The sequence below is a fragment of the Anabas testudineus genome, chromosome 21 (genome assembly GCF_900324465.2).
Source record: "Anabas testudineus chromosome 21, fAnaTes1.2, whole genome shotgun sequence".
Classification (NCBI taxonomy): domain Eukaryota; kingdom Metazoa; phylum Chordata; class Actinopteri; order Anabantiformes; family Anabantidae; genus Anabas; species Anabas testudineus.
The window spans coordinates 20,557,509-20,584,550 of NC_046629.1; the positions used below are offsets into that span (position 1 = coordinate 20,557,509).

Here is a 27,042-nt window from a genome sequence, read left to right on the forward strand (position 1 = left end):
GAAAACAGCACAGTTTATGTTGGTTTAGTCTGCTTAGCAATGGTTTATTATTGGTATATTATTGACACAAGCATTTACCATTTCATTAATAAACTACTACAAACAGGTTTTTCGCTGTGTGTGTGTTGGCCCACTTCCAAGTATTACAGTACAGTCTAACAGGTAATAAGCAGATCACAGAGGTGAACGAGTCATTGTTGTGTTAAAGAGTTGACTGTCAACTTCATTGCTCAGCAAGGGACAAAAGGTAGGTGCCGCCTCAGTGAGGGCAGGGCTAGCTGATTGACGCACTACTCATGGTGTAATGTAGTTATCTGTAGTTTACCTGCCATAAAGGACAATGCCACGTGCCAGGATGCAACACAAATATACAGGACGGGGAGGCAGGATTCTCTGCTCACTGACAGGTTGCTGATACAACACATCATGTATAGTATAAGAAGCACGTCTCGTAGGATAGAGGGATAGCTATGAGGATACAGACCTATTCCTGTATTCAGTAATAATTTAGTGCAGTGGATGTAATGGGTCAAACATGGGTTTAAACTGGAATAAACATGTTGCTGAACTTATGCACTTGGTTTCCTATTTTCAAGTGGATGCTGGTAAATCCTTGATTACAACAAGTCATTCACATTCAATCAGCTCTTTTACTGGACATGTCTGGTAACATATGCCATTAGATATTACATTAGCTGGGGAAACGGAGTCTGACATCTTTGCCATTATGTACTATTGCATATGGATATTAGTCTAGACTGTGGTTTTTTCCTCGCTTCATTTTTTTATTTTTTTTTGCTAGGATGGAAAACGTAGTCGAAGTCATGATTATCAGATGTTCACCATGAATTTCCATGTACCCAGGATCTCTTGTATTTTGTCTCTGAAAGACCAGCCGAAAAAAAAGTAACCTTGTATTTTGCTAAATTATTTCTCTTGGATGTAACAACAAAACCCCAGTCAGTGAAGTGTCCTAAATATTATTATTATTATTACTATACATTTGCACAAATGTTTGCCACTTTATAAGTAAGTTTTATGTTTAACTCTGCAACTCTGTCTACATTTAGGCATTAAATTCAAGTTATTGTTATATGTCCAGTTCAGTGGCTGGTAGTCTAATGAACATGAACATATAAGTCTAATAAAATATATAACTGCAAAATCATTCTTTAAATTTGTAGTTTAATACCTTTGTAGGTCATCATAGAGACAAGAAATGAAGATAGAAGTGTAGTAATTGAGGGTGAAATAAACAAGGTTAGTGAAATAAATAAATTGGGTGTTACCTCTCACTTGTATTAGATTAGATTGGACTTCTGTTACTACCCCCATTAAAAAGGTTCATTATCTGTAATTCTATTCACATACTAGCTGTCAGTTTAGTAGATCAAAACAGTAGTTCCTGTTTGGTCTCTGTTCAGCTTAACAGACTGATTGACACAGTGGGCAGGAATAACTCAACTAACTAATGAAGACTGATTTGGGTTCAATCACTGTTTGTAAGTTATTTTCTCACATTAAGGTGCAGAATGTCCATTGACTGTTGTCTTTGCGGTTATTGTTCAAGTGCCACTTCTTGGTTGAGATGTAGGGAATGTGAAGCAACACATCAGTAAGAAGCTGTCAGTGCTAGTTCTTTGACTATTAACTGACTTAGTCTGTCAGTCATAAGAAAACCCTCAGAGGATTTCAAAATCAGTCAGCACAACAAATTCATCAGTCAGTATATGATACTACATTGTGGATCCCAGTGTAGCGCTGATAACAGTTACTGCCCCCTCATTCATCTCTCAGCATGTTGTAATGAGATTCAACTAGCAGAGGCAGACTAACCACCTTTAAAACACTCAGCAGCCTATCCCCTCACTCCATCTGCCAGAAAAGTTGCATTCACATAGAAAAACTAAAAAGATGCAACAACAAAACAACAAATCACATGCAATGTGTGACTGATACACATGAAAATACTAGCTTAACTCAGAAAACTGGAAAAAAAAAACCTTGAGCTGAGCAGATTAAATAAGAGAGCAGATTATGACCATGGTTCCGTGCCACAAAGGGGCGCACTACTGAACAGATTTCTACTGGCAGTGATGAGGGAAGATCATCAGGACACAGGGATTTACTGCTGCTGCTGCTGCTGTTGGTGGTGACACACAAAGGAAATGTACTTTACACAGTGCCCTCCCTAAATGGCAGTAGAGTCTGCATTCAGTGAGGGAAATGACAAAGGAATTGGGGAATTGAGGTTTCACAGTGATAAAAATCAGGTGGGACATGAAGGAGAGTAGTAGAGTGCGAGAAGAAAAGAGGGAAAGCAGAGATCTGCATTCGTGTGCAAAAGAATCAGTATGTAGCATAGACAGAAAGAGCAAAACAGGACAGCAAACAGAGAAATGTCAGTTGGTCTGGATCCAGGTATTGCCTGCTTTACCACCAGCTGTCCAAGAAACAGCTGTAGGTTCATCACTCACTCCTCCTCTCTGCTCCTCCCTATGTCTGTTGCTGCATCATTTATACAATGGCGCAGCCCTGCTACCAAGCTGGATCCACGATACAAATAGGCAGTAATAAACCAACTTCTTCTTTTTAACCAAATACCATAATAGTCACATGTAATGTGACAATATCAATGACAGAAATAATCTATTATACTATATTTTAAACCAAAAAGATTGTTATACCTCTAAGTCGTTGAAAACTAAATTATCTATAATATAATACTGATTCTGCTTATCAATGGTTAGGAACTATTCAGAGATACATTTGACAAAGCAAAAGTACACTTTCACATTTAAGTAGTCTTCAAAACAAATACTCTAAGAACTAAAAGTCACGTAAATGACTACATATTATTAGATAAAAGACCTGACTGTTTTGTACATTGCACTTTGTGTAACGTATTACTGTCTAGACAATAGTTTGAATTAGTTTCACATTGTCAGACAAATGTATTATTATATCATCCAGCTCTACACAGCTACAACCACTCAACAAATTTTCCCGTGAACCCACATTCAGAGTTTACTGCAAAGAAACCTTTCAACTTTACCCTTCACCTGTAAACTCTTACCGGTACTATACCACTGACACCCCCAACGCATTTCTGACAGACACACCCTTCACAATTTGGTAACACAGAGGCCAGATCTCATAGCAAACATGCTGGTGCTATCTTGAACACTTTCTGTCATCGGAGAGTAGCACACTGTGTGTTGTAGCTTTAACTCTCCACAAATTTCAACACGAAAAGTCTGCCTGTAAGTTTAAATGTCCAGGTAAGTGTTAGACATCCTCTAACTTCGCCAAACCAGTAGTATTCTGTGAACTGTTGTGCTACAGTCCAAGTTTGATTAACCCAAAGCGTAAGTGTAAGCGAAAGCTTTGGACAAAGGTTACACTGTCTTCTATGGTTCTGCTGGTGTTGGTCAAACTAACTACAGACATATATACACACTCGATTTCCTCTTTACAAACATCATGATGCAGTAAATGAACTAGCACTAGACATCTTTATGGGACCATAAACATCAGTATACAATATTCACATAATTTGAGCCTGAGCATGGCCCCATTCTATTCCCACAGGTCTGGGTCTTTTGTGTGTCAACAATGGAGTGGACCTAAGAAGACTCACTGGTGTGTTAAAATTATTTAGGGTTGACTGCATTTTAGATCCGTTCAAATATTACTGGGTCTTGGACACATTATACATCATGTATAATTTATGCATATAATTTTTAGATCAAAGACCACTATATGAGCACTGCAAACAACCAGCCCCAGGTATTGCCAATAACTAAACTAATCATACAGTAAATCCAATCTTCAAATGAAATTCCAGTTCTTTCTTCACTGCATTCCAGTGTTTTGTCCACCTCAGCCTGCTAGTGCCGCAGTCAGCCTCTACAGTGCAAAGTATCACTCCACAGAAGAGACCATGCAACATTATTTGAGTCCAGAGAGCAGAGTAAAAAACACTCTGGTGACATTTGTTATCGGTCGTTAATTAAGTTAACTCTGTGAGTAAGTTGATGACAGGCCAGAATTACACAGGTCTACAGAATGGTGAAAGGGCGCTCTGCAAGCGTTTACACCGGGGCATAGATTGTTTAGGATGGAAGAACCTCCACTCACTGTAAGACACAAGCAGTTGTCTTCAATCTAGTCGTTTGCATCACAGTCAGTTCAAGAAGCTGTATACGTTCATTTATGTGATTACAGTGAATCAAATGTATAAGCCTAATGTTTCTAAAGTAGAACCTTCGGAATTTGGATCAGTACATAGTATGTATTAAAATGTTGTGTCAGACAGGTAGACAGCTGTTATTTGTGTGCTGTATGTGTTAAAAACATGTTTAACCAGCACTTTAGTAAATAAAAGTATTAAAAATATTCAATGTTAAAGGACTCAGTTTGGCATCTGTGTAAATAAATCTTGAACAAGACATTATTTATTCTCATACTGGTTGCAGATACCAGTCAAAATGGTAATATTGCTTCACATAACATTACTCTTGTTATGTCACATTTAGAAGTGTTGTTTACTGAAAATAAAGCCAATGAATGTAAGCACCTAAAATACTGCCGTGGGGAAATAGGTGTCTTGCCTTAATAGACCACATTACAGTATATGTTATCCTGTTGACACATTAGAGTCCCCTGCAGGGAGACATAAACGTCTTTTGTGAGGACGTTAATGACGTTCTACAGCTGCACCCTCAAGCGTTTAGCTGCTTCAGCGTTTGAGTACATTTCAACTAATCGGTTTGGTCTTTGATGATGTCAGCTGGTCAGTCATAGCCCTAAGCCACACAAACTGTACTACAGGCTGAAACAACCAAGAGGCTACAACTCTTCTGTCCATTTCCTTTTTTATGCCATTGTTTTCTTCTAAATTGTTTAATGTGAAATTATTGGCATCAAAATTTCCATCATAACATCTTGTTTCATTTGGCCAGATATGAACATACCTACAAATATTTAGCTTTCAATGATCGACGTGTACAATATAGAAAGGCAGAATATCCTCTCAACCAAGAAGATAAAACCAGAGTGTATCAGTCACTGTGTCACTAAATTTGCTTCAAAAATAACTGAAATATGTCATATATATTATAAAATAAAATAGTGATATCAACTAGTCATTTCAGAAAACTGTGATTTGTTTATGACAAAGAAAGAAAACAGTGACAACCAGAAATTGATAGAATCACCATCATGTAAAAATTCAAAAGTACAAGTACTTTTTTATACCAGGTGATAAACCCAGGAACACCGCACTCAGTGGCTCCACAAAAGACAAAACACATGCTGAGAAAGCCCAGAACAGTTCAGGAGAGGCAGGGGTGCTCATACTTGGTTCTTAAAGCATCTCAAATGACTGAACTCAACAGTTTACTGAGAAGAATGAATATACAATAACGGACTAGCTGATGGTCAGTACCAGAGTACTTCTTTTGGCTTGTTTCATGGGCTTCAACAAACCTGGACCATCTGAACGATCGCACACAGTACACAACATCATTTGTTGAAACTATCCCTACAGCTGGCAGTAAGGTATGCAGTGTAACAGAATATCTGTTCTATTGACAGCCTGTAAGACAAAACCTAAATCAGCATTGATCCTGTAAACGCATTGTCTGTGGGCTGCTCGGCCCACACAGCACAGACGTGGCTGAACAACATCACAGGTGGCACCAACTTGTCTGAGAGATCTCTCTTAGGCTTGTCAACCCCGGAAACCAGTCCTGTCAGCCTGATTTGATTTAGTCAGTATACCGGCTCGGCTCACTCACAGACAGAGGTACAGAAGAAAATAAGGTGACAAGAGGGATAGGTACTGACAAGAGCCTAACTAGTCTCCTGGAGGCAGGAAAGGTGAAAAAACACAACAATGTGCAAATCACTCCATTGTTTACAGTTTGCTGTTTTATTGTCCTGCAGCACTGTGAGCTTAACACGGCACTAAATCTGTCGATGCTAATTCCCACTGAAGCACCTAAAATCTATATATTTGTCAGACAGGGTTGTGGCCAAATGAAAATGTCCATCAAATATAACATGAATAACATATTCTTTCTGAGTATGAACCTCTCCTGAGACTTATTAATTGAAATTCTCTGCTCCAGTTATGTACTGTTTAACACAAATTATAAACTCAAATGAGTGTAAGAGAAAGACGGAATTTTGCTGCGTTCATTAACTACTGACTGAACACCTGAATGTATGGCTCGAGGAGAAGTTCTTTCATTTTATCAGAATTCTTTCACTCTTTCATGCATGCAAAGTACGTCAAAGTAAGATTATTTTGTTAAGTCATGTCAAGCCCTGGCAGTGACTCAGTGTAGATGGTTTGCCAATTTAGACTAATTTTAGAGTTGTGCTTTCTGTTAACGCCACATGATGACATGTAACTTGAATAGATAAAAGACCTGACCTAGAAGGGGTCTTAATGTGATCTTGCTATTGGGAGACAGCAACGACGTGAATCGACGTAGTGTCTGCATGACATAGTAAAAGATGAAGCACCATAAATGTGGCACATACTGAACACTTCTCGTATTAAGCACTCAGAAAACCCCATAAACAAACTAAGACACCTGTCAGACTAAATCTAACTTTATCCACATTTGGACAGATTCTGTGAAACATACAACTTTTCTCTCTGTATCGCTTCGTCCACAGCACCACACCTCTGTTTTGTACTATTCATTAGGCATTTGCAGATTTGTTTTGAGTTGATTTAGCAGCTGAAACCACGGGTGGGAGGTGGACACTGACCTGACACGCCCTGAGATGATGGATGGGGAGAAAGAGATCTCTCTGGAAAACGACAACTGCATGAAGTGGTGTCTGCGTACCACGCACATGACTCTCATCATATGAAATGCATGAATCATTAAATTGCTCTTTTTAGAAAGAGCCTGGCAACAGGCACAATCAGTGACATTCATACACTGCTGATCACATCTCACAAAAACACAAGTAAGTTTACCAACTGTCACCATGGTCAGTCCGATTAATTCCTATCAATATGGACATTAGGGAAAAAACAAAGATCAACTATAAGTGTCAATGCTAACCCCTGTCCACCACTTTATTTAAACCACCACATGGTGTTAGTGTTGTGGCTAATGTATTAACTGCTAGATCAACTAAGGGTGTAAGAAAAAAGCAATACACTTGAGTAGCGTGATATTATCTTTTGTGATACTGTATTCATTTTCCAAAACACTAATTAGGATTAGGGTCAGAGAGTTTTTAGGTTGTGTTCAAACCCCTGACTGCTTCCAGATTTTTTTTTTTTTTTTTTTTTTACTGAAATGTTATGCAGATGATAGTGTGAGTTTTACACTCTGACGGTTTTCCTAAAATTATGAAAAACAGCATAATGAAAATGGGAAAATGCCGTTTCTATGCACTCATGCTTGACACTGTAAAAAGAAACAAATGTATTATTTTTATCTTTCTGAAACCTTGCCTTGCCTTGGTAGGCACTTCTCTTGTCTAGTACGGTAACCTCTCAGATACCCTACCAAAGGAGCTGTAGTCTAACCAGTAAGGCAGTACGACAATGAGATATTTGTTATCATAACACAAAATATGGGTGCAGAAAAGACAACAAGCTGAATGACGTTTAGGTCAGCAAAGTATAAAACACTGTAAAGCTCTTCCTTTAAATCAGCTGCTTGGCATTAGACACATCCCCCCAAAACTCCATTTATGGTGAATGAATCCTTCTCTCTCTCTCAAACTAAATAGTTTCCACATTCGCTGCCAAGTGATTGGCTTGGCCTGAGCTTAGTGCCTCTGCTGGGCTAGTTAACGACATGAGTGCTGTGTAAAATAGAGATGTGTTTTTGTATCAGAGCTTAGATTTACTCATTTAGGTCAATGCTTATAATTAGGAAAACTGACTTGATACATTTTAAGAGCATTTTAAATAAAAACATCAAATTGTAATTTGGCACAATGTTTGGGAGGTTTGTCTGTGACCAAATGTATCGATTCCCTTTTGTGAAGCCAATCATCTGCCTGCTCTGGCCTCACAGCACCCCTTCATCTAAACTCTAGCCAGGCCAGATCCAATTAAACCCTTACTTGCTCCACGTCCATGACCTCACATTTCAAACTCTCCCTGGCCTCTCACCACAATTTCTATCAAGCATGTGCCAGCTCTCCAAGACAAAAACAAAACATAACAGCACAATAAATGTAGTCAGGTGCTGCACACATAGTACCATGGAGGCACAATTTGAGACAATGGGAGAAGAAAAAAACAACTAAAAGCCTTCAACACAGTCAGAGAGATAAAGTATTGTATGTAGGGAATCAGGGGCAAGCCTGGCTTTATTCAGGCGGAGACTGCCAACATTTTTAGGCCCACAGTGCAAAAGGACATATCCTGACATGAAATTGGAGCTTTGGCTGGACACTGAACAAACTGCTGATGTAATCACCAATCAGGGTGAGATAAAAGTGTGCCCAGGACTGTACTCCAAAATGTAGCACAATCAACCTCACAAGAACAAGAATGTGAGTAATGTTGAAGTGAAACAATATAACATTATGTGCCTTTGCCTGCCCGAGAATGCTTTGCTTTGCTGCACAGCAAACAGACAGAAACTGTAAAACTGGAAATTCCTTTTTAATCAAACCTGAGATATGTCATTATTTGGCTGCATAATGAAATGGAGTGCAGTCTAAACACAGACAACACTGCATTCTCCAACAGGCTTATACTGCAACATAGCTTTTTTCCAGTTTATATTTTTTTTTCAGTTCTATTTGACTCAAGGAAAACTGTCAATGTTCAGCCCTGTCTGGGTATTTGATAACACACCTTTTCTAAGTGACAGTTTTTACTTCAGAGATTGAAGCCATAACGTTTCTATGAACCCTATTTCTCAAAGCAGTACTCACAGCTCTACAGCAGAGGAAGGCAAATCAACACTATGCAAAGCTGTAAACAAAACTCTGCCTTCCTGAGAGGAGTCAGTCAGAAAATTTCAGTTGTTCACGGGGGATAAAAAGTACACACACAGATGCTTAAGTGCTGTAATAAACTTCTAAAACACAAAGCAGATATAATAATACATTGGTATTTATTTGAAGCAAAGCCTCAAACTGTGTGGGTGACACTGTCCTGTGATGCCGTGTTAGCTGCTTTGTAAGTGGCATTTACCTTAAAGTTGCTGGAGTTGACCCAGGAACTAGCGATGCCGTCAACCATCTTGTCCAGTGCCGTCTGATCTTGCTCCAGGTCATGAGACTTCTCCTTATCCAAAATATAATCAATGATCTCCTGCCCCACTTGGAGCCGTCGGCCCACGTCCTTCTGAAGGACCTGAGCCAGGCAGTTCTCCATGCTGGGCTCCATCATCCTGGTCTCTGATAAATGCCCCCTCTTGGGATCTTCAGTCTGCCCAGCTGACTGACTGACTTGCTTCTAGCAATCCTCCACTGCTCAAAGTAGCAGGAATGACAGCTAAACAAAAGAAGCCCCACTTGGTGCGTATGTGGCTGGTTGACCAGGAAAAGGGAGAACAAAGTGAGTGCACACAGTCTGCTTGTATTTTTATCCTTGAGGATAGGCCTTCGTTTTGTGCCAAGTGCTAGCTCGCTAGCAAGCTAGTGGCTGTGCCGGAGGGATGGATGGAGAAAAGCTTGGGGAATGGCAGCAATGCAGCATATGTGTGTCTGGACAGCAGCTGGGGGAAGTTTACTACTCCCTCCCACTTGTGTGAGCCAAACCACTATAACAGGGGTATAAGAGGTTGTTTTGGCGAGCAGGGAAGGCAACAAATGGATATGGATGGAGAGGGCTACCTTAGAGCTCCATGTCTTGTCCTGGGATCTGCCCTGGAGAGCCCTGAAGGGAAAGAAGGACAAACATGCCATTCAAAGTCAATTATAAACAGATCTTTTCATCTTAAGTAGAATCATCATTATTTGTTAAAGTCTGCAGGTAAACAAACAACCCTTTAATACTGTTCAGAATAAATGTCAGGATTTTTTACTTTTTAGCAAGGACAGTGACTTATGTAGTAAAAAAACAAATGCTTCAGAGCCAAAAGTATGTGGACATCTCTTTTGGCATAAATGATCAATGTGGGAAGACAATTTCCTGTTTTAACATGACACTGACCCTGTGCACAAATCCAGGGCCATGAACAGGTCAAATTGGTTTAATTCCATTCAGCACCTCTGGGATGAACTGGACCACCGTCTGTGAACGAGACCCTGCCACTCATCAATGATGACAAACCTTACTAATACTCTTGTAGACAGAAGGGAGAAAATCCCTGCAGCCAACATCTGCTGGAAGCTCTGAACTAGAGTGGAGGCTGGTCTTTTAGCAGCAAACTAATCACTATGGTTTTTGAGGGATATGCACCAATTACATATGGACGTAATGTCTGTGTGTCCACATACCTTTAAATAAGCAAGAGTGTTAATTAGGTTAATATTGCTGAGCACCAGGGCTGAAGGGTTGAGTTTCACAAGGAGCTACAAATGAATAAGACATTGCTTATTTGTCCCAGTTCAAACTGGTTGACCCTATGCTGGTTTTGCTTCTTCCCTTCAAATAACCTCAGGTTTTGTTGTGTGACAAGATATCTGGCAGAGAGGAATGTTTAAACAACGTCCCTCAGATGAAGGCCTTTGTTCTGGGAGGTGAAAATCAAACCTGCAGGTCTTGAAGCCTTGTCTTGAAGATATGGCTCTCATTCAGTGGACTATGACCTGTTTTACACTGCCGTAATGTGTGAACTACTTTCTCCTTATTAATGCAATCACACTGTCAAAACAGTACATGTAGTTAGCACTTTCAAGTTTTTATATAGCAAAGAGAATTAGCTGAGATTGTATTGATAAAATTCAGCATAAAGACGAACAGAATGTGTGCATGTGTATAGTTTACGACTGTAAACATTAAAGTCTAAAGGTGTGTGAGTGTATGATTGTAAGTACACGTTGAAGAAGCTGAACTGCAACGCAGTTTAGTAATAACACATTAGGTCCATTATAGTGAGGCTGTTTCCAATCACATATAAGACATAAACATGTAAATAGTGTTAATATCACTTTGGCTTGTTACGGACTCATCTGACTAAATTATTTCACCTACCTTTCTGCACGTTAACCACACCTGAGCTCCTCTCACCTTTGACAAGTCACCCAGCCTTTCCTTTATGCTAGCTAGGAGCCTGACCATCACTGTTGCTAGCGCTGCCGACGCAGGAGCGCCTTGACAGCTTCCAGACACCGCTGACGTGAGACAAAAGCCTCCCGTCTATTTTACCCCAGTGGCCACGAAATCCAGTTTCCTTCTCTTCTCCCTCTGTCTACCTCAAACAGCTCGGCTACCCGGTCCGCTGTGCCAGACAAAAGTAGCTAGAGTAGGTGTTTGTGTGGGGGGGGATAAACGCTCAAGCTAGCCCCTACTAGCGAAGCCCTTCCTTTCAATGAACGTCAGCCCGCAGACAGGCAGCACAAAGAGAAGAAAAGGTGACACGGAGGCGAGGAGGGGTATTTTACATCATTCAGCTTTCTACTCACCATATCCTGCTCACACGCCGCAGCTGGTTTGGGCATACAGCTCGTATATCTTGTGGTAAATATACAGTGTGCGGCCTCAAATCTCTTCTGTCTTTCTCTCTCTCACTCTCCACCCGGAATGCTGCCTGCAGGACAAGAATGGGATCGTCGTGCGCAGGCGCAGTGGGTCCGTGGATGATGTTGGCACTTGGAAATCTGTCGCATGGCACTGAAAAAAAAAAAAGAGCTGCTGCTGTGTGGGGTAGCGCCATCTACTGGACACACTCAGAAGGCAAAGGTGATTCATGATTCATGAAATACTTCATTTCTTTATTTATAATACTACATTGAAATACTGTACTTTTTACTTCACTACATTTATTTAGAATCCTAAAAATGCATAATCATAGTACGTAATATTTAAATTTGTGTCCTTCTACCACAGTTTTTACTTTACTTTTCACTCAGAATGCTGCAAAATGCAAAAATGCAAACACCGACTGACAAGAGTCGGTAAAACATCAATCAAAAAAACGCCCATCAAAAACATTAGCAGCAATGTTTTTTTCACAGAAATGATTTTGTCTGGAGCCAGACACCAAACCTTTTTATGTAAACAGAGGAGATGTCCTGGTTCCCAAAACAACACAGCTGACATTACTGTACATGAAGGTTAGATTTATTTTAAGACTTTTTTTCTAAGCAAATCTGCATTTATTTAACATTAGAGTGAAGAAAAGAGAGAAAACAGTCCCCAGAATACATCCTTATCTCCATTATGTAAATGATGTCATATTTCATAATAGTGTATTAATGCCTTATACTGTCTCTAATTTGTAAAAGCATCAAATGCTAAACTAATACTATTCATTTTAATTAATCACCCACTTCGTCTCTGGTGATAGGAGGGTTACTTTATATATATTTATATTTTATACATATTTTGCACCAAATGCAAAATCCCCTTTTTGTACACATTTTTGCTATAGTGCATGTAGACACAAGTATGACAGACGTGCACTCCCTCCATTTTTTTTATTTTCCTGATTTGTGGAAACAGTTCATTCAAAGTTCATGGTGGTTCTCGGTCCAAAACTTGCAGTCCACCATTGTTTTTCCTCACTACAGCAGACGGACTCTGCAGAACAGACAGTGCTCACTTGTTGGATGTGTGCATGAACACAGACTATTCTTCCTACCACAAACTGGGTTTATTTGTTTTTGACAGCGGGTTGTGCGTGTGAGTTTGTGAAGTTCAGATTGATTCGCGGCTGTTGGATTAATTTCAGGTCTAACGTTCAAACATAGACTGATTCTGACTGTCTGTGACCTAAACCTGGGTCTTATTCAAAGTTTAAAGCTGCAAGTGTTACGATTTAAACGATTTAAAAGTGTTTTGTCTTGTTTTGTTTTTTGAGTCCTGTGCAATGCTGGGCTAATTACACAACGGTGCTGTCAGGATGTCCTGGAGACACCGTGAGAAACTTTTAAAATTATTTTTACAGCAGTAGTGGATTGTTTATCTGACGCTGACATTATACCTTGCCGGGCTGGGGAAGAGGAAGCTCCAACTTTAAAAAGACGTTTTTGAGATGGTCTGTTCACACACATTTTGAAACTGCACAGGTATATTTTGGGGGACTTCAGAGGCCATTTTTTTAATTTAAAAAAATATGGGCTCTTTAAAGTGTGAGACTGATGATGTTCTACGTTGTTTTTGTTAACAAAATCCTACAAGACTAAAAATAACCATGGATTGTGTCTACTCACTGTCATGTCTGAAATAAACAACCAGATTTTAGGATATTTTTGCCAGAGCTCCATTGTTCAAAAACTATTAGACATCAGTTAAATACACAGCTGCATTGCGTGACATATTTCTTCCTCACTAACAATTGTTTTATTTTTTTTAATAGCTTCAAAGACTTCTAATTATCACATTTGTACACTCTCTGAAGTGCATTTCCTCTGGTGCTCTTTAACCATTTTTAAAGATGCAAGTTATAGTTGCTTTTTATAGGATTTGTTGCCATCAAAAATATAGAAATAATAATTTGTTGTTGGTTATAAGGAAGCCATTTTAAAGAGAAAAATAAGACACTGCACATACAAACAATATAATTTTTCCTGAAGCAAAAAAAAACAACAAAAAAAAACCACTCTGCAACAAACACAGCAAAGTGTGGGACAAGGAAAATCTCAAAACAGTGAAATCCACAACCTCCACAGAGCAGGGTGTCACAATTCACAAGCAGTGTTACCCTCGTCATTGTGCTTCTACTGCCATGACAAGTAAAAATGGCTGTTCTGAAAAGTGTCCACATGTAATCCAGCCATCATTAATTAATTATTCACACTGAAAAAGCACCAGCAGTGTGATTATCGTTTACACTTGCTTATTCTGCTGAATAAACTCATTGAATTAAAATGACAGCTCGAGAGTAAATTCTCCTATTTATTTTTGAAGATTGTAGTTTAGAAAGTACAATTTTATCACACAGACAAGTGTTATGAATCAATAGACAATGCTGTAGCATGTTTCGTGTCAATACTACGGCCCATAATAGCCAAGTTAATAGTTTGCTCTAGGACTCAAACAGCAAACATCCTCTGTCATCTAAGTCCCATACTCTGGGCTCATTGTGATGATTATGTGTGCACCATCCATGGTACTCACAGTAATATCCACAATTACAGTGGAATCCTTTGTAAAAGTCACTTCTGAATGCAGTTCAAAAATGTCCCATCACTTTCAAAGAAAAAGACCACATGGTCCTGATGTGATGTATGCGTCTCTGCTCTCACAGGCATAAGTCCACAATAAAACAGAAGTCTTTCATTCTGCCTCTTCTTCAGAGGGATCTTCACTTTCTGATTCCCCCTCCTCGGACTCCGAGGAGCACTCTTCGTCTTTGTCTGCAGCTGGAAGCTTAACGACAATCTCGTCGTCTGCATCGTCATCGACGACCATAGACTTCCTCCTCTCCAGGAGGGATGGTGTGCACACTGGCGTGGTATCCTTGAGTGGAAGAGAGGAGCTCATTAGTCATAGTTGGTCATTCTGTTACAGAGTGGGGTACTGACATTGACACTAAGTTGATAGAGTTTGTAGGTACATGGGTTTTATCACGCTGCCACCAATAGACACACGCGATAAGCTTTATGCACCACAGTGCTATAGGCACAGTTATCTGACCTCAGATCACAGGCAGACCTGGGGTCATTTTCAGTCTGTGCCCAAGCTAAATAGAACTTGTGTTTTGTGCTTACATCACTACATGAGGACGCATTTATGGAGTCAGACGACGACTTCTTCTGAGGCACCTGGGCAGCCTGGAAAAGTACAACAAGCACTAATGGTGAACATAATGGAAACAAAAGATGTCACTAATAAATACTAAACAGTAGTTACTATAATTATTATTATACTAGGAATCGTTTATAGATTTTGGGTGGAGTTATGCACAGTTTGGATTACAAATAATTTGACTTTATCAGACTTTATTACACTGCAAGTGTTTCCTTAATTCTTAATGTTTACCAACAGCTGTAACAACAACCTATTATATATAATCATAACCACAGAGGACTCAGCACAAGCAAACCCCTGCTAAGCATCAAGAACACAAAGGTTGCAGTTCACTGTCTGCATTGTAGACTAATCTGAAGTTCTGGGCCAACATTCAAAAAGCATATGCAATAATTGAGGTTGAGGTGACAACTTTATAAAGCTCAGATAAACACAGCTAGGTGTTAACTAAAGTTATCATTCCAAACTCCAAACACTTACAAATCCTGGGAAGTCATAGTCAATGCCATGTGCCGCAAGCCTCTTGCGGAGCTTCGATTCTTTGCGCAGGAGTCTCTCCTTCATCTTCTCAACCTGTTCGGCTGTGCGTTTGCTGTTGTAGCGCGCCACAGCGGGAAGCGAGGGCTTTTTAAACTCCCTTTGTGAGCCAACAAAAAGCTTCTCGTGCACTTTCTCTGGTGCAATCACGTGACCTGGGAAATGCAGGGTGCAATGATTACATGAAGGCAAATAATTCATCACTACAGTATTGTCACTACTGGCAATAAAGTAATGGTATTAAGTTTAAAGGGTGGAAAGGATTACATTTGTGATGTTCTCAGACTGATTTAAGCCATGAGCATATCAAGTAATCTCACTTTCAATTTCGAGGAAAACAGGACTCATGCTGATAACTAAAAGACCTTTACATAATCAATACTCACATTTGATGAGTCTCTCTCCCATGAGGTAATTGTTCATGGTTTCTGCAACAATCTTTGCTACTTCATCACAATCAAACTCCACAAATGCATAGCCTTTGCTTCCACCTGTCTGCAAGTAAGAGAAATGACAAGGTTAAAAAAATAATGGTGAATATCATATCTGAATTGTTGCATACCTGCATTTGGTTCCTATTTAATAATTTCTGTTGGTACATGGGTTTTATCATTCCGCAAATCAGGCTAATGGATGATAAGCTAAATGTACCACAATACTTTGGGCTCAGTTATCTGACCACAGATCACTGTTACATCTGAGATCATTTTCAGTCTGAGCCAAAACTAATGATGAATCAAGAATCAGCCGGTTCACCAACACCATGGAATTTATCTGTTGATAGGATGTCAGCTGGTGGGTCAGCATTGTATAGCAGGTCAAACATACAGTTTAAAATAAAGTTATTAGCTCCCAAGGAACTATGGTACATTGGCATTATTTTTGCATACATTTGAATTATTCATAAACATACATAGCAGTTACACAGTAAATGTTATCAATGTTAGTGCCCCTACGTGGTACATTTGGAATGTAAAATACATCTTCAGGTTTGCTTTAAACCAAATGTAATGATAATTGAGGGGGTCACTTTGTTTTGAGTACAGACCTGAGCAATCAAGCAGCATTGAAATTTAATTAAGGGACTCCAATGAACAGGATTAGTGGCACTAACCCTGTCAGAAAAGTGCAAGATTTCAGAAACTTCAAGAGGAAACGTAGTCAGAGATGTCAAAAAGAATTCCCAGAGCTCTCCTCTTGTGGACTTGATTTTATAAGGGAGACTGTCGAGAGCTCTTAACTTCAAGGTCATCATCCAAGAAAAACAAAAGCTCACACAGTAGGGAATCAAAGCCAGACTGAAGTGAACATTTAAGACACGGGGTGAGTTTTGGAAGTCTGTCCTAAACTTTTTGAAGAATGCCAAAATCAAGGTCCGAGAGTGGCCCTATCAGAACCAAGATCTGGGGCAGGAGATTAATGCTGGAAAACAACACAATGTGGACGAGGTGGAACAATATGCTTTGAAAGAAGAGGGGCTAAGATCCCTCAAATGACATGTGCCTAGTCAGGAACTACCATAAGAGGCTGTTCAAGTGTGAGGCAGAAAGTTACACTATGTACAGTGGATAATAATTTCGGTCTTGTCATTTTTGTTTTTCCTTGTTTGAATCCAGAGCATCAGTAAAACATCTTTTTGGTCTTTTCCTTGGAAAGAAAACAGTTCTGACTTCATGAAGATGGCTGATCATTTTGTCTTTAACTGTATTTCTAAAGTTATATATTACGGACTTAGTGTTACCTTTTTACTCCTGGACAGCCTGAGTCTCAGGACCTTCCCAAACTGTTCAAAGTAAGATTTGAGCTCTGGCTCTGACAGTCCCTCCGGCAGGTGGCCCACATAAATCACTCCTGGGGTTAAACGGCTTCCCTGAGAGAAAAGACGGTAACCGAGAACACAATCAATTAATACACACACAAAACGAGGAATCCATTTACTATGCCGGGTTTTACACACGTCTACAAGATGTTGTAGATAAACTAGACAGACACATCTAGTTTATTAGATTCATTCTTTTTATTTGCCATTTTTGTTGCGCTCGGTGCTCTCCCAAATGTAGCTAGAGCTAACTAACTGTGGTTAGTGCTGCACCGGGTTACAATTCAGTCTGTACCACCTGTTAGCTCTGATATTAGACGCAGAAGATAATACTGGTCTGAACTAACATGAACTATGTTTAGTTCATGTTAGTATCACCTCATGAGTTCAAACCCCACATGGTTGAAGGCCAACACCGCTTCTTGTCGACCTACCTTCGCCGACTTCTTTTTCTTCACCTCCTGCACTTTCTTCTTGAACTCCGAATCCTGTTTAGGGTTCAAAGCCAGCAGTTCTTTCGCCGGCTTAGTCGGCGCGTCTGCTTTACTTTCAGTCATTTCAGATGAACTAGTTGATCCAAGACATTAGTTGGAAGCAGCAAACACCGTCGCACAGCTCTCTACAGAACCACGTTGGTGTCTTCTTCCGGTTGTCCATGTGCTGGCGGCCAAAGAGTCGCAGAGGGAAGGTTCGCCTGAGTGGGATCTGCGGCTCTGCGCCCTTCACAGCGCCACCTAAAGGCGCGGAGGAGTAAGTCCTTTAAAGCAGCACTGGATGTAACATTGAAAGGTGTTCTATTTCATGTTTGCTTATTTGGTGTAAAAGTGTGTGACAATGTGAAATATGTCACTCATAGTGACATCTGTCCAGCCTCCTATTCTGTGTTTTGTGTTTTTTTTTCTTCTTAATTATGATGCACAACAGGACATAGTCTCTCATGACATTATTATACTATATATACTATACTATTTCTGCTTAAAATTGTATGAAAACCTTTGACTTATTTTGAATGAAAATCAGTCAATAGTCAAACGAGGTGAAACAATGGAAGGGGAGGATGTCAAGGATGTAATAGTCACACCTCTGCCAACCTCTCTTACCCTCTAAAGTGGGTCCTTAGGTCTGTCCAACCTGGTGCAGATGGATGGAAGGGCAGCATGATAAATTGAAGATAGATTGTGTTTAAGGCCTCCACCTCTGTTGAGTGATTTGACACTCTCAAACCACTTCTCCTGAACGCCACTGTCCTTGAATGAGTCTCCTTTGTCCTTAAGTTGAAGGTCCACAGCTGAGTAAGGTCCTGAGGTGTTACTCCTCCTGTGCTGGGCCATCCTCCTGTGTAGCGGCTGTTTGGTTTCTCCAGTGTACAGCTCAGAGCATTCTGCGTACACTATATTGCTCAAAAATAGACTGCTGTGTTTTCTGAAAATCCTTTTGAGCTTCTCCAAAACCCTAGCCATGTAAGGAATGACCAGGATTTTGCGTTGGACCTTGGACTCCGACTGTTCCCTTGTTCTTTTTCTGGTCCACTTGGAGTATCCACAGGTCTTGAGAGCTGTCTTCAGATACCTGTCTTCTTTCAATTGGGACTGTGGTGGTGGGGATGTTTTGCGCTCTATGGTTCAGACTCTTGATGACTCCTAGTTTGTGTTGGAGTGGATGATGTGAGTCAAACAAAAGTTACTGGTCAGTGTGGGTGGGTTTCCTGTAAATCTCTATTTCCAACCTTTTGTCCGTCCCAATGATGCCTGCACAGTCCGGGAAAGCCAACCAGTTGTCCTTGGTGTCCTCCCTTGTAAATTTGATGTTAGTGTCCACAGCGTTCATGTGGTCTGTAAAGGCCTGTATCTCTTCGATATTGATCTTCAGGTGTCATCAACATATATAAACCAGTGGGTTGGTGTCATTCCAGGAAAGGATTTGAGAGCTTTCTTTTCCACTTCTTTCATAAATAAGTGGGTGATACTGGGGATGTTGGCACGGTCATGTCTCTGTTTGTAAAAGTCACCTCTGTACATAAAGTAGGTGGTGTTAAGCACAGGTCCAGAAGCAAGCCACCTCAGCCATGGGCTGGTGTTGAGGGAACTATCTTTAGACTAAAGACTGAAGAAGAATGTCATCTGTCCACTGCATCGTTCAAGAACGGCTGGTGTAGAGCAGGTTTCTGCATAAGCAGTGCAGCATCACTACTGTGTGTGTCATTTGCTGAAACCTTTGCATGCATATATGAATATACTGTATATGAATATGTAGCTTATATTCTTGTAAATATTTGCACAATGCACATCATGAAAAAAAATGTAATTTATCATGTTAATTTAAATAGTTCTTATGGTTTCTTACTCTTCATGCTGTTCTTATGCTGTTGTGCTGTGTTATTAGAATATAGAATATGATCAAGATGTAATTATAATTCTACCATAAATCAATTCTACTGTTATATGTAAAAAAAATACAGTATTACAGTACAAAGGAAGGGAAGGAGGTGCTGAACAGGGGGTGGAGAGAATAATGATTAGGAGGTGGAGTGTTTACCAGTCAAATAATGAGGTGAGACAGACGTTAGATGCAGATCAGCAGCGCACACAGTAACATCAATGAGTCCCAATTTAAGACATGGCAACAAAAATCATCTACTTCACAGTGAATGGCAGACCAGAGCGAGCTGAGTTCCCAGCGGACTGTCCTGCCCAGGACGTCAAAGGTACGAGCTGAAAATGATGCTGTCGTTTGAAGTTCATGCTAAAATTTTATTTTAGTCAAGGACTAGCTGAGAATTCACATGTTGTTAATTAGAATTAAGTCTCAAATTAAGAAACAAGGAACTAAATATTAACAGAATATGTGATGTGATCCATTTCTATCACTGGTGTTAACAGACTTGTGTCATGATTTTAGGTCATAACAATGTGAATATCTGATATTATCTGATATTATTATCATATCACATAGACAGGGTGCATTTGTGCTTTCCTCACTCAAGAAATCACACCTGGTTACTCTAACTGCAAGGATCATTTCTCAGTCATCACGAAGAGCAGATGAAAACTTGAATTAGTATTATGGAGGATAATGTAGTTGGAGGTGTTGACAGTGGTACAGCTGCCACTGGCAGCTCCTCATTTACAACATGAGGTTGAGTGTAACACTGGCTTCACATGTTTTCTATGGATGTTTTTTGTTGTGTTTCACCTTATTAGAGTATCATGCATGTATTTGCTACATTTAATTAATAATTTTATTAAATAATAAATCATTTTGATTGACATTTATATATTAGTTGTAAGTTGTCATCATGAAAAGATATTTTATCAGCAGACGTTTTCAGATGCACTATTTTAAATTTGTACTTAAATACAAGTGAAGTACACATTACATTTCAACTTTGTCCAGTATTTGTCATTTCAAATTTTCTTTATATTAACATACATTTGTATATTCATATTACACATACACATTTTGATCATCTGTTAATAAATACTCAGCAGCCATTTTCCACAGTGTACAATTTATCAAAGTGATTTTTCACAACCTGACAACCAGTCGTTCTTACTCATTACACGAGGACTACAACTGATCTGAGCATTGTGCGAAATCATCCCTCCAGATCTGTTCCGCTCTGCAGCAGAGGCAGGACCCCATGACATCCTGAAGCTCTACAACCCCAAGGGCAACATCATCAACATCTCCCCAAGACTGGAGCCGAACAGCCCAAACTCCTGCTACAAGCTGGAGGTGGTGGCTGCCGACTGCAACAGTGAGCCACTAGGTATGTGTGACTACACCGTAGGAATCACAGTGCATGGGTTGGTTTAGAGACTGTTGACTGTCTCCATCTTTTCATGTCATTTCAGGTGCGGAGCTCGCCGGTGCGCTTGGATTTGACCTCTCATCCATGGAGAAAAGGTGGGCATGAGAGAAGCACATGCAGTACTTAATGATGTTCTTGAGGAAAAGAAGAATTCAGTGAGGAATTTGAAATATGAAAATGTGTTCTGTTCTGTGAGAAGACACAATCCAAAGTCATAGATGGGACTTGTAGTGACTTTACAGCTCACTGATGGTGTGTGACCTCAGACTTCAGGGCCTGGAGAAGAAAATCCTAATCGAGGCAGGAGAGACTCCTGCAGTTGTGTACGAGATGAATAAGCAGGTGGATTCCTTCCGTGAAAAACTCGAGGTAGAGCCAAAGTACTGTGTGGATTTATAGCTGCTCATATTATTTAAAGAAATAGAAGCTGACACAGTGCTAGGACGCTGATTGGATCTACTTTGATTCTTTTCCAGAGCGTGGAGCATCTGAGCTGGCTCGGATTGTTCAAAGACCTGTCTGAGGCAACGCACAAGCCCTCCCCATTCTACCACAAGAGGACACTGCATAAAACCAGGGAGGAGTGTGAGCACGTGCGGGAAAAGTTCCTTCAAATGAGGCACGTTCACACACAACTAACTAACTAACTAACTAACTAACTAATTAAGTAAGCCAGCTCTGTCTCATATATTCAGTGACTGAATATCTAGTTTACATCAATGCTTGTATGTTGGCAGCTCTCTTGAGGTATCAGAGGAAGTGAGGCAGTACCTAAAGACCCCAACCTTTGATAACTGGTAAGTTTTGATTTGAACAGCAGGAAAATAATGCAGGAGATGGAGCTGTATGTGCTCCTGTGTGATGATGAACAAACAACCAGTGCACCTGTTCCTTCAGCATACAGTGAAGCAGACGGTCGGCTAATGGCAACCGTGGCCAACAAGCACCTCTGATGTGTTTCTGAAGAGGAGAGGAGCCCTCACCCCTTTCTTCTGATCGACACACTAATATCAATATGAATAGGCCTGCAGAGGGCTCACTAATCAAAAGAAGGTCTTTGTGAAAGGCTTAATGAACACCATGTTTGAAGTGGGGCTTCACGGGTAGGAAGAGCGTGATGCGTTCACTGTGGCTTGGTCATCATTTCATTTGTTCCGAAGCTTTTTAAGCAAACCCACGATGACGGAGGTGGACAGAGATATAAGGTCATGCAGCGGCAACGAGAATAAAAGCTGGGGACATCACATAATGATAGTGAATTACAGAATTCCTTTGAAACTGTTATGTGGGCATAAGAGTATTCAAAAGCATTCAACTAGCGTCAATCTGTTTTTTGACACGTATGTACCAATGTAGCTCTACCTGCTTTTCTATCTGGAGTGCTATTTTTATACCTTGCTTCGATTTGGATATGTACTTACTGGGCACCTTTAATCTGAGCTCTGCACTGAAAACCATAGTTTGTAGGAATCTTAACTCTCCCCTTTTACGAGTACTGCATCTTCACATCATTTTGTGTGTGCAGGCAGTGGGAGGACGCAGAGATCATGGTGCTCCTGCAGGTCATGTACACAGATTTAGATTTCATAGCAACCTTCAACATTGAGTCTGACGTACTGCAGCGGTTCCTGTTCGAAGTCTATCGGAGGTACAACAACATCCCTTTCCACAACTTCAAACACTGTTTCTGTGTTACGCAAATGGTAAGTGAGATAAGTGAGTAAGTTTTATCAGGCCAAATTGTGATTGTGAAATTATGAAATCATGCAATTAAGCCATCAACTTTGGTAATTGGTGAAGGACATATAGCAGTCAAGGTAGAGAGGTGATTTACACTGGACACACAGAATCACTCTCATGGCTCTCATGCGGTTAATGGAAACCAAAACAAATCTAAAAGACAGTAAAGTTACATTACATTACAATTACATTTACTGGTCTGCTTTGTCATGTTAGCCTTAACAACTTCATGAGGTGATAGTGTGTCAATGTTTTGTGGATGCCTTGTTTCCCTGCACCCACGTGGACAAAAAAGTCAATGATTGTAGCCCTAATCTTTAAAAGCAGCCATATTACATACAGTGAGGGAAAAAATTATTTGAACCCCAGCTGATTTTGTAAGTTTGCCCACTAACAAAGAAATGATCAGGCTATAATTTCAATGGTAGGTTTATTTGAACAGTGAGACACAACAATGACAAAAAAAATCCAGAAAAATGCGTTTCAAAAAGAGTTATAAATTAATTTGCATTTCCATGAAGGAAATAAGTATTTGATCCCCTATCCGTCAGCAAGATCTCTAGCTCCCAGGTGGATCTTATACAGGTAACGAGCTGACATTGGCAGCCCTCTCAGCTCGTTACCTGTATAAAAGAGACCTGTCCACAGAAGCAATCAATCAATCCAGATTCCAAGCTCTTCACCATGGCCAAGACCAAAGAGCTTTCCAAGGATGTCAGGGACAAGATTGTGGACCTACACAAGCCTGGAATGGGCTACAAGACCATTGCCAAGCAGCTGGGTGAGAAGGTGACAACAGTTGGTGCAATTATTCGCAAATGGAAGAAACATAAATTAACTGCCAATCTCCCTTGGTCTGGAGCTCCATGCAAGATCTCACCTCGTGGAGTTTCAATGATAATGAGAACGGTGAGGAATCAGCCAAGAACCACTGGGGAGGAACTTGTCAATGATCTCAAGGCAGCTGGGACCATAGTCACCAAAAAAACAGTTGGTAACACACTACGCCGTGAAGGACTGAAATCCTGCTGTGCCCGCAAGGTCCCCCTGCTCAAGAAAGCCCATCTACAGGCCCGTTTGAAGTTTGCCACTGAACATCTGACTGATTCAGAGGAAGACTGGGTGAAAGTGTTGTGGTCAGATAAGACCAAAATCGAGCTCTTTGGCATCAACTCAACTCGCTGTGTTTGGAGGAGGAGGAAGGCTGCCTATGACTCCAAAAACACCATCCCCACTGTCAAATATGGAGGTGGAAACATTATGCTTTGGGGGTGTTTTTCTGCCAAGGGGACAGGACAATTGCACCGCATCAAAGGGAGGATGGATGGGGCCATGTACCGTCAAATGTTGGGTGAGAACCTCCTTCCCTCAGTCAGGGCATTGAAAAGGGTCGTGGTTGAGTACTCCAGCATGACAATGATCCAAAACACACGGCTAAGGCAACAAATCACTGGCTCAAGAAGAAGCATATTAAGGTCATGGAGTGGCCTAGTCAGTCACAGACCTTAATCCCATAGAAAATCTGTGGAGGGAGCTGAAGGTTCGAGTTGCCAAACATTGGAGAGGATCTGCAAAGAGGAGTGGGCCAAAATCCCCCCTGAGATGTGTGCAAACCTTGTGGCCAACTACAAGAAACGGCTGACCTCTGTGATTGCCAACAAAGGTTTTGCCACCAAGTACTAAAGCACGTTTTTCGAAGGGATCAAATACTTCTTTCCTTCGTGGAAATGCAAATTAATTTATAACTCTTTTTGAAACGCATTTTTCTGGATTTTTTTTGTCATTGTTGTGTCTCACTGTTCAAATACACCTACCATTGAAATTATAGACTGATCATTTCTTTGTTAGTGGGCAAACTTACAAAATCAGCTGGGGTTCAAATAATTTTTTCCCTCACTGTATAACTTGTTTCACTGTGGTGACGATGGGTCTCCATTATAAACAGTGATCCAGAAAGTAAACAAGTAAATATTTTTGGTTCCTTACACTTATGAAGTACACTTATTACACTTATTCCAACCACTTATAATATGACCTCTTAAAGTATTTAGCCCCCTTCATTTTCTCAAAGATGTACAGCAGCAGCTCCCATTCTGTTCGTCATTGTTGCTCTGTCACTGAACAGATGTATGGCTTGATCTGGCTGACTGACCTGAGGAGTAGGATGGACAGCATTGACCTGCTGATCATGCTGACCTCTGCTGTTTGCCACGACCTCGACCACACAGGATACAACAATGCCTATCAGGTAAATGAAATTCACTCTGTATGCTGCCATTGACCGTTTGAAAATTGAAACATCAATGTACTAAACTATACTATCTATTCTATTAATTATAGTTGAGTTTTTTTGTTGCTGTCCCTACAGTCTGTAGCATCTGTACATATTGAACAGCTTCAGCAACATCTGTTCATAACTGTAATCAGAAACTGCAAAATCATATCCGACCACCTTTCAGATAAATGCTCGGACTGAACTTGCGCTGCGCTACAATGACATCTCTCCACTGGAAAACCATCACTGTGCTGTGGCCTTTGAGATCCTGGAGAAGGTAAAGATGAGTCTTCTTGATCCAAACATGCTGCCATTAAACTAAACCTGCAAAAAAAGGATGCTGTTTCCATATTGCACATCCTGCCCGTTATGCAGTGAGTCAAAATAACATGAGGATGTTCTGTTTTGCAGACAGAGAGCAACATCTTCAGAAATCTGTCCATGGATCAGTACAAACGGATAAGAGAAGGCATCATCAAGTGAGATCCTCTTCCTAATCCTGACTATACGCCTTTCCTCTGTAATGCTATCATAACAACACTACATTGTACCCTGTGGTATCCAAATCTGCAGATGCATCCTGGCCACTGACATGACGAGGCACAACGACATCCTCAACAAGTTCAAGTCCCTCCTGCCTGCTTTCGACTTCACTAATAAGGACCACAAAGATGTGGTAAGACATCCAGCCATGCATATGCTTTAAATTCATCTAACTTCCATCATGGCACTGGTTATTGTAACATGTATGTACTGTAAGTTTTTGTAACTCATGAGTATTAAGATAGGAAACAACTTTAGTTTCATTTTTCAGTAATAGAAACACCTTTTCCCCATAATTCCTCTCTTTCTTTGAAAATTATTGTGCTTCATTTGTTTGTTTGTTTGTTTTTTTCTTGCATATGCAGCTGATGATGATCCTGATCAAAGTGAGTGACATATCCAACGAGGCACGACCCATGGAGGTGGCTGAGCCCTGGTTGGACTGTCTCCTTCAAGAGTTCTACAACCAGGTATTGATTCCCACTGCACATAAACAACGTTTAATGCAATGTTTAATACTGTGGGAATACGTGAATATTGGTATCAGGCCCACAGAAAATCTTTTTTGTTAAACAATTCAACAAACCAGTTCATTAGGATAAAAGTTACCCTATACCCATTCATTCCAGTTGTGCTGATTGTGTCTTCAGAGTGATGTGGAGAAGCTAGAGGGTCTTCCAGTCACCCCCTTCATGGACCGGGACAAAGTAACCAAACCTTCATCTCAAACAGGCTTCATCAGATTTGTCCTTCTCCCTCTCTTCATCGAACTAGCCAACCTCTTCCCCTGCCTGGAGGTAATTCCTGTCAATTCAATTCAAAAAGTATTCTTGGGAGAAATAAAGTTTTTGGGTTTTGACACATTATTCTGAGAGATGTAGGAAATGTAGTTGAATAATTCTTTATTCATTCTCCAGCAACACATTATTGACCCGGTGCGTAAGGCTCTGGACTACTACACAGAGATGGAGAAAGCCCTGGAGAGGGAGAAGCAGAACCGAGCTCAGAGTGAGAACGGTGCAAAGAGCAAGGAGACGACCGTGGGTACACAGAGCACAGCGGAAAGCCATGCGGAGGCTGGGCCTGACACCTCGAAACCAGACACACAGTAATCTGTGGTGATCTGTCTTATTACATTGCAAAGTTGTATTTGTTATATTATGTTAAATTGACATTGTTGCTTTTTTCGAAAGAAACATACTGTGAATAAGTTTGGTTGCAACAGTAGAGAATATGTACTTAATAAAACACTTACCAGGGGCTGAAGTATTTGTGTAACAGCTGTCATATTTGTGTAATTGTTTATTGGGGTTTGATCAGTTGTCTTTGATGAGGTCGGGCTAAGGTTCTGAGTCCTCTTATATAGCCATATATGATGTGAAGGTGCTGCAGACAAGCAGTTCTCCAGTACTCAGTGGTACTCTTCTGCAAAATCAGATGCAAACCTTCCAAATGAAGAT

General features: G+C 40.4%; 3 protein-coding genes and 2 non-coding genes across 12 annotated transcripts in view; 1 reads left to right on the forward strand and 4 right to left on the reverse strand.

Annotated features, from left to right (window-relative positions):
* Positions 1-11,704, reverse strand: part of clasp1a (cytoplasmic linker associated protein 1a) — a 59,826-nt gene extending 48,122 nt beyond the window's left edge. For 6 of the 8 annotated variants that reach the window (XM_033325821.1, XM_026375641.1, XM_026375640.1 and 3 more), the window contains exons 1-2: positions 11,569-11,704; positions 9,191-9,877 (exon numbers count right to left, since the gene is read on the reverse strand). In XM_033325821.1, the coding sequence (XP_033181712.1) occupies positions 9,191-9,388 (198 nt within the window). In that variant the 5' untranslated portion in view covers positions 9,389-9,877; positions 11,569-11,704. Of the gene's footprint in view, positions 1-9,190; positions 9,878-10,153; positions 10,235-11,137; positions 11,157-11,568 lie in introns of those variants that run through there. The other 2 variants (XM_026375636.1, XM_026375637.1) reach the window with 2 other exon arrangements.
* A 2,285-nt stretch (positions 11,705-13,989) lies between these two features.
* On the reverse strand, positions 13,990-17,862 carry nifk (nucleolar protein interacting with the FHA domain of MKI67). The gene is made up of 6 exons (XM_026377384.1): positions 17,648-17,862; positions 17,136-17,264; positions 15,781-15,889; positions 15,338-15,549; positions 14,818-14,880; positions 13,990-14,566 (listed from the first exon to the last, which is right to left on the reverse strand). The coding sequence occupies exons 1-6, from the start codon at positions 17,768-17,770 to the stop codon at positions 14,384-14,386; spliced, it is 819 nt and encodes a 272-aa protein (XP_026233169.1). The 5' UTR covers positions 17,771-17,862; the 3' UTR covers positions 13,990-14,383.
* LOC113173871 lies at positions 14,652-14,782 on the reverse strand. The gene has a single exon (XR_003299853.1). It is a non-coding gene; the product is annotated as a small nucleolar RNA ACA64 (small nucleolar RNA).
* Positions 15,982-16,112, reverse strand: LOC113173867. Its single transcript, XR_003299849.1, has one exon. It is a non-coding gene; the product is annotated as a small nucleolar RNA ACA64 (small nucleolar RNA).
* Positions 17,863-19,829: 1,967 nt separating the features above from the next.
* LOC113172848 (high affinity cGMP-specific 3',5'-cyclic phosphodiesterase 9A) lies at positions 19,830-26,694 on the forward strand. The gene is made up of 14 exons (XM_026375877.1): positions 19,830-19,917; positions 20,821-20,982; positions 21,068-21,119; positions 21,291-21,393; positions 21,501-21,643; positions 21,762-21,821; positions 22,550-22,727; positions 24,890-25,012; positions 25,224-25,316; positions 25,451-25,518; positions 25,613-25,715; positions 25,948-26,052; positions 26,233-26,379; positions 26,500-26,694. Exons 1-14 carry the CDS (start codon positions 19,830-19,832, stop codon positions 26,692-26,694), a joined length of 1,620 nt encoding a protein of 539 aa, XP_026231662.1.
* Positions 26,695-27,042: the final 348 nt, after the last annotated feature.